The sequence below is a fragment of the Physella acuta genome, unplaced genomic scaffold, assembly GCF_028476545.2.
Source record: "Physella acuta isolate Inbredline_101_S28 unplaced genomic scaffold, ASM2847654v3 ptg000511l, whole genome shotgun sequence".
Lineage (NCBI taxonomy): Eukaryota > Metazoa > Mollusca > Gastropoda > Physidae > Physella > Physella acuta.
In genome coordinates this window covers 1048350-1056194 of record NW_026732030.1, presented here as the reverse complement: position 1 = coordinate 1056194, position 7845 = coordinate 1048350, and the positions used below count along the sequence as shown (strand labels likewise).

At 34.7% G+C, this 7845-nt stretch overlaps 1 protein-coding gene across 4 annotated transcripts in view; it reads right to left on the bottom strand.

Annotated features, from left to right (window-relative positions):
- Positions 1-1606: 1606 nt before the first annotated feature.
- LOC131944861 (homer protein homolog 2) overlaps positions 1607-7845 on the bottom strand; it is a 95861-nt gene continuing 89622 nt past the window's right edge. For all 4 annotated transcript variants that reach the window (XM_059305726.1, XM_059305724.1, XM_059305725.1 and 1 more), the window contains 6 exons: positions 7501-7634; positions 6459-6615; positions 6024-6125; positions 5556-5636; positions 4250-4456; positions 1607-3341 (listed from right to left, as the gene is read on the bottom strand). In XM_059305726.1, the coding sequence (XP_059161709.1) occupies positions 4259-4456; positions 5556-5636; positions 6024-6125; positions 6459-6615; positions 7501-7634 (672 nt within the window). In that variant the 3' untranslated portion in view covers positions 1607-3341; positions 4250-4258. The remainder of the gene's footprint in view (positions 3342-4249; positions 4457-5555; positions 5637-6023; positions 6126-6458; positions 6616-7500; positions 7635-7845) is intronic.

Genomic DNA, 7845 nt, shown 5'->3' with positions numbered 1-7845 from the left:
GTTAGCTTGGTGAATATTTTATAATTTCCTTAATTAAGATAGTATTAATTAAGACTAAAAGAAGAATATCATCAATAAGATGCAGAACCTGTACCCAGCAAAATGGGACATGTGAGTGCTCTCTGTCATTAGTCTAAAACTCAGAATGTAATTCTATTAGGGGAAATACAAGCTTAGAGTATGCTAAATGTAATCAAGGCACTTAAAGGTTTTCCTGCAAACATTAAGCTACCAGGTACTGAGTCAAGCTTGAGAGAAAATTATTACTTTCGAATGCATAGTCAAAAAAGTTTGTAAAACTCAATCATGAATATTTTAAAATGTTATGCTGCAGTGTTTTAATTCTTGACAAGATGTGAAAAAAGGAAGCAATTATTTTTTATTTAAAAAAAAAAGCTGCAAGTTAGATCTAGGTAGTTCAACTAAACACAGCCAGAGCGTGGTCTAGAGAGAAACTCTCATAGTTGGGTTACATTTTATTTTCTCTTTATTGTGAGTAATATACAAGTATCAAGTTCAGTGTTAAACATCTGTATTAAATCATATATACATAGATAAGTAACACACAGTGTAAGGTGGCTCATATATTATATGTAGCTACCTTGAGAGAAATGGCCTCTAAGACAGTTCAGAGGTCACAACAGTTGCATCCATTTCAAGTTTTAACAGAGTTATTGTTCTTTGTTATGAAATGCATTCTGTCCTATGACTTTTTAGTTTTCTCACCATCTGTTGCCCTGACTTATGCTAACAATTAGGACATCATGCCAAGGACAAAGTCTGAGCTTTACAGTACAATAAAAACTAAATGCTTTGTCAGAAATATACATCACATGTGAGCTACATTGTGGTCTGATTTTAGCGACAACACATTATATGTATTATGCATACAATATATATGTATATATATATATATATATATATATATATATATATATATATATATTTCAAGAGTACAAAACTGAGTACATATCAGATATATACAGTACAGAAAGTATAGTCACACATTTTGAACAGCACTTAATAATTTTTTATATCTATAGACTGACATATATTACAAGTCAAACAAATAAGTTATTTATGCAAGAGATATAAATATCAGTAAAACATTAGTTTAAGGCAACAATTTCATGGGTTTCATGTCTATATTGTAGACATGTTTACACTCCTCTGTTTTATTGTTATTTTAAAATTAACACAAAAAATAAACAAATTATGCAGCATAGTAAACAAAATGATTAAAACAAATGGATGATCTCATGGGTCCTTTATAAGATAATACAAAGGTTTTCAAGTTTGTCATCATTTGTTATATTTAAAATCCCCAACAGCAAATAACTGGTCAACATCTAAGAAGACTTTGAGCTGAACTTTGTTGTGTTTATCTAAGTTCTAGTTTAACAACTAAACTGCTGACATTTTGTATTACCAGCCAGGACTATCTCAAGTGTTACAGACTTCCCTACTTCACTCAGTGCTGGAGTCAACCGTAATCTCATCAATATCTTTTTTAAACTGATCCCAGTTTTTCAACTTGAGAAAGACCGAATAAAATCTATTTCTGTTATGAGTAAAATTTATATTTTTTTTCTGTCTGACGGGGAAAAAAATAGTATTTTTTTTTTTAAACTTTTGAAATGCTAACTAAAATATCCCAATGTAAACCCTTGTAAAATAATGTATACAGTCTGACAGTGTCTACATTAGCATTAACCCAAATCTAAACTTTGCTATTTCAATTCTCACTGACCTGTATCAACACCTCTAAACTTTACTATTTCAAGATTTACCAAACTGTATAAACACCAGTAAACTTTACTATTTTCAAGATTCACCATTCTGTATCAAAACCACTAAACGTAACTATTTCAAGATTCACCATTCTGTATCAAAACTACTAAACTTCACTATTTCAACATTTACCATTCCGTATCAACACCACTAAACTTAACTATTTCAAGATTCACCATTCTGTATCAACACCACTTAACTATTTCAAGATTTACCCTTTTGTATCAACACCACTAAACTTGCCTACCAACTACTATTGCACAACTTCTACCATTTGTGCTGGTATTGCCAATACATCCCTGCCTGACATCATTGCACAACCAAAGCTGTTAAAAAAATCTATACCATCTGGCCTGTGAGTCGCCAATGCAACCCCACCAATGATAACCAACATTAAATTTGGAACATCCAACTTTCGTTTGGCACCGCAGGCCAAAAATCTCAAGAAATCACATAACAGGAACATCTACACTGGTTAATTTTAAAATCTAATATATGTACAGTAAAAAAAAAATTAAGTGCGCTGTTTTCTAGCAGTAAATCAATCACAATTTACACAGAGAACAGCCCTAATTTATTAATGAAAACAAAAAAAAAATCAGCAAAATTGCTTATATTAATTAAATACATGTAAAGCCAAATTTAACAGAAAAAAACTCATTTGTTCATTTGATTACATTGACATTAGCATTTGTACAACAGAAGAGCATGAGATGTTTTCTTACAAGAAAAAACAAGTTCATGTAAGATAATATCACACAATTACTTTCTTTAACGTCCTAATCAATTAATTAGTAAACAAATAAGTAACAAGTTTGAGTATAATAAAACCAAATACAACTGAGAGATTATAAAGTTATAGTAAAATAAAATACAAATTGTCTCTGATATGTTGTGGAGAGTTACACAGATGATTTTTAAATTCACAAAAAGAAAATAATCTATCTATCAACAACAGTGACATTTGCATGTATTGAACATAAAATTTGACCATCTGTTTTACATTAAACTCACATCAATGTCTCTTTACTACACAGATCTATAACTATTATTTTTCTCCTCTTACACAAGAATTGTAAATTAACATTTGATGATAAAGCGCACAAAGAATAAGGTGAGAAAACAATGAAGGGTGTTCAGATCAGTGAGTTCATTTGTCAGCGCAAATTTGATAAAAATATCTCCACATGATGAGAAATGATATATGAATAGGACGGCAATTCCAGGAACCATATTTGTGATGAGCACAATCATATGTGTCAAGAGCACAACCACATTGATGATGTGCACAACCACATGTGTCATGAGCACAACCACATGTGTCATGAGCACAACCACATTGATGATGTGCACAACCACACAAGAGATTTGCTAAGATAAGTGAGAAACTTTAAACAGTGTCCCTGTGTAGATCAACATTCAGCCATTCCAATCAACTACAGGTCAATCTCTTGCTTCCAATCAACTACAGGTCAATCTCTTGCTTCCAATCAACTACAGGTCAATCTCTCGCTTCCTGTGATTTGAAAATACTTGCGGTCTAGCTGTAGCTGGAAAAGAAATAATTATTGAATGGATTATTAGAAAATCTAAACAGTATGATGTCATGTTAAAATAATAAAAAAAAAATTAAAAGTATATGAACGACCACCAACAAATACCCAATGTCATGCAGCCATTACAAGCTAGCTGTAAACAGCCATAAATAACCTACCATAACAAGCTAGCTGGACAGCCATAACAAGCAAGCCGAAGACAGCCATAATAACCTAGCTATAGACAGCCATAAATAACCTACCATAACAAGCTAGCTGTAGACATCCATAACAAGCTAGCTGTAAACAGCCATAAACAACCTACTATAACAAGCTAGCTGTAGACAGCCATAACAAGCTAGCTATAGACAGCCATAAACAACCTACCATAACAAGCTAGCTGTAGACAGCCATAAATAACCTACCATAACAAGCTAGCTATAGACAGCCATAAACAACCTACCATAACAAGCTAGCTGTAGACAGCCATAAACAACCTACCATAACAAGCTAGCTGTAGACAGCCATAAACAACCTACCACAACAAGCTAGCTGTAGACAGCCATAAACAACCTACTATAACAAGCTAGCTGTAGACAGCCATAACAAGCTAGCTGTAGACAGCCATAAACAACCTACCATAACAAGCTAGCTTAGACAGCCATAACAAGCTAGCTGTAGACAGCCATAAACAACCTACCATAACAAGCTAGCTGTAGACAGCCATAACAAGCTAGCTGTAGACAGCCATAAACAACCTACCATAACAAGCTAGCTTAGACAGCCATAACAAGCTAGCTGTAGACAGCCATAAACAACCTACCATAACAAGCTAGCTGTAGACAGCCATAACAAGCTAGCTGTAGACAGCCATAAACAACCTACCATAACAAGCTAGCTATAGACAGCCATAAACAACCTACCACAACAAGCTAGCTGTTGGATTCCCTCCTGATGACTGAGAGAATCGTCTCATGGGTGTCGTACAGCTCTGAGAGCTTGGCGCCAAGGATTTCCTGAAGCCGTACCAGCTCCCTGGAATCCTGCTCCTTTGATGACCTACATTCCTGCAGCTGTCTCTGGCTGTCTTGCAGGCGGAGGCTCAGAGAATGATTCTCTTCTTCCAGAGTCTGAAACATTTTTTGTTTTTTTTTTTATTAGTTGTTACAGGTTTTTTTATTTTGTTGGTACCACTGTCTTGCAGGCGGAGGCTCAGAGAATGATTCTCTTCTTCCAGAGTCTGAAACATTTTTTGTTTTTATTTTAACTAGTCGGATGTTACAGTTTTTTTTGTTTTGTTGGTACCACTTTAAAACAACGACTTTCAATAGTGTGTGTCTATCTTCAATAAAATATGTTTAAATGTCCTCATTAAGTTAAAACTGAGGGACTACCTTGACTATGGGATGGTAAACTTTAAGAGTAATCAACCATTTCTCCACAAATTATTTTCATATAACCAAGTGGAAAATAAGGATTTTGTTATAATTAATAAGTTACATTTCCGACCACATAAGACATTTTTTTTTTTAACATTTTAAAATTGCTTATCCAAAGGCAGAATATTTTCACATTGTGCAGAGCCAAGGGTCGGCGTGGTCGAGTCGGGAAAGCTCATGGTTGCTAAACCGAAAAGTCTCGAGTTCGAACCCTCGGGCAGATGAGGCTCGTTAGCTGGAGACAGCCACTCTTCTAGGAGAGACAACTCCAAAATTAAACAACTGCTGCCTTGTAGTTAGTTTGTTCTTGGTTGGACAAAGGCTATGGAAGCAAATCCAAAAAAGAAAAGCAGGCTGAAATCGGAGTCAATGGCCTCAATGGCGCATAACCAGTTGACACGTAACGCTTAATTGTTTTGGAGGCATGGTCGAGTCGGCAAAAAGCTCATGGTTGATAAATTCGAACAAAGTCTCGAGTTCAAACCCACTGGCAGATAAATCTCGATCCCCTTCAACACAAATAATTAAGAACAAAGAAGAAGAAGAAGAGTGCAGAGCCTCAGCAGCAAACAAAACTATTTGACCTGTTCATGGTCTCATTAGTTTTTCACTTTTCGTGAGCTTTTAAAAATAACCTTAATGCCAAAAAATGCATTGATACATGCAACAATTATCCAATTTTCAACTTTTAAATACATTCCTATTTCTATTAAGGTACCTATTTCTATAAACACACCTGTGTCTAGGAACACACCTGCTCTACACACACACCTGTGCTCGTGTGACTCACCTGGATTCTAGACTGTAATGAAGCAGCCTGGGCATCTTTAAGTGCAAATTCTTGAAGCTGACTCGTTAATCGTTTGATCTCCTACAGATTATAAAAACATGACACCATACTGCAGCTTGCTTTATTACACAGCTGGTAGGCTACAGGTGTAATTTAGCGCCTTGGTAAACCATTACATCTTACCAGCCCATAACCATTCTATGTTACCAGTCTGTACCGATATTATTTTACTACCAAATAACCATTACATCTTACCAGTCCATAACCATTCTATATTACCAGTCTGTAACAATAATATCTCACCACCAAATAACCATTACATCTTAAATATCACCAGCCCATCTCTATGTTCTGTCATGTTTTAAAAGAAAGGAAATATTGCTGCCTAGCCTAGCTGGTTGCCATGACTACAGTGCAGATGTCTTGACCCTCCCATTGGTTAGAGAGTGTGACCCAGCAATGACTTACCTCCTGTTTGTTATGGTTCTCAAGGCGAATCCTCTCCAGCTGGTCAGTCAGCTGACCCACCATCAGGGGGTCCCCCCCAGCACCCTTGTCATGGTCCAGCAGCTGTCAGACATGAAAACACATCGTCAAAATAACAAACACACTATTTCAACACCCTTTATTTTACACTATTTCCACATCTTTTTTCCCCCCAATTTTCACACCTTTTTAATTCATACCACTAATTTCACATCTTAATTCATAACACTATTTCCATACTTTCATAACACTATTTCCAAACCTTTATTCATAACACTTTTTGCACACCTAAATTCATAACCTATTTTCACAACTCACTTTAAAAATCCGTATCTCATGCTATATGTTAATATATGTTAAGCTAAATGGATGAATTTTTCATGAATTTCTCTTTTACCATACAAAAAATTAACTTACTCTTTTTTTCAACCTCACACTTTCTTCCTTGTAGGCGGCCAGCTGTTTCTTCCACTCCTCCACGTTGGCTGTACTCTCCTGTAGTGCTGCTGTCAGGCGGGCGTTGTTGTTCTTCAAGGTCTGGAGCTCCACCTCCCACTTCTTGGCATTAGCCGAACTATCAAGTTTTACAGTAAACACAATCATACTTTTATATTAGCCGAACTGTCAAGTTTTACAGTAAACACAGTCATAATTTTATATTAGCCGAACTATCAAGTTTTACAGTAAACACAGTCATAATTTTATATTAGCTGAACTATCAAGTTTTACAGTAAACACAGTCATAATTTTATGTTAGCTGAACTGTCAAGTTTTACAGGAAACACAATCATATTTTTATATTAGCCGAACTATCAAGTTTTACAGGAAACACAGCCACAATTTTATATTAGCCGAACTATCAAGTTTTACAGTAAACACAGTCATAATTTTATATTAGCTGAACTATCAAGTTTTACAGTAAACACAGTCATATTTTTATGTTAGCCGAACTATCAAGTTTTACAGGAAACACAATCATATTTTTATGTTAGCTGAACTATCAAGTTCAACAGTAAACACAATCATAATTTTATATTAGCTGAACTATCAATTCAACAATAAACACAATCGGAATGTTAACACCATTAGAATATGTATATATATCATCAAAACAAAATATACCCAATTTTATTTGCATTCCAGATCATTTGTATCAATAAAGAAGTAAAAAGTTTCTATTTACACAACTATTCTGCTGCAACTTTGTTTACAGAAGTTTTTGTGTACGTTTAGTAAAACAGTTCTATTGACACAATTATTCTGTGTACCTTTAGTAAAACACTTCTATTTACAAAATGATTCTGTGTGTTTTTATGCTATTTACACAGTATTCTGTGTACCTTAAATAGAACACATCTATTTACACAACTATTCTGTATACCTTTGGTAAAACCTATTTACTTAACTATTCTGTGTACCTTAAATAGAACACATCTATTTACACAACTATTCTGTGTACCTTTGAGCTAATGCCAGCTTGAGACGGTCGTTCTCATATTTGAGCTGAGCCTCTGTGGAGGTGCTGGCAGGGAGGCCATTTGTTCCTCCTTGTGTAAAAGAATTGCGCCTCTCTCGAAGACTTCCAGACTCATTCTGTAAAGTAAACAGAGCATAAAGTCAAGCACAAAAAAAGTTACATCAGCTGTCTCCATCTTGAAATAAGAAAACATTCATAAAACACAGTACGACAAAATTTTTATTTTATTTTATATTGAACTTGAAAAAAATATAGCAGCATCTAGATACACACGGAAGAAAAGATGGGAGGTGTGGTTCAGATATTTCAACTAAAAGGGAAACAAAA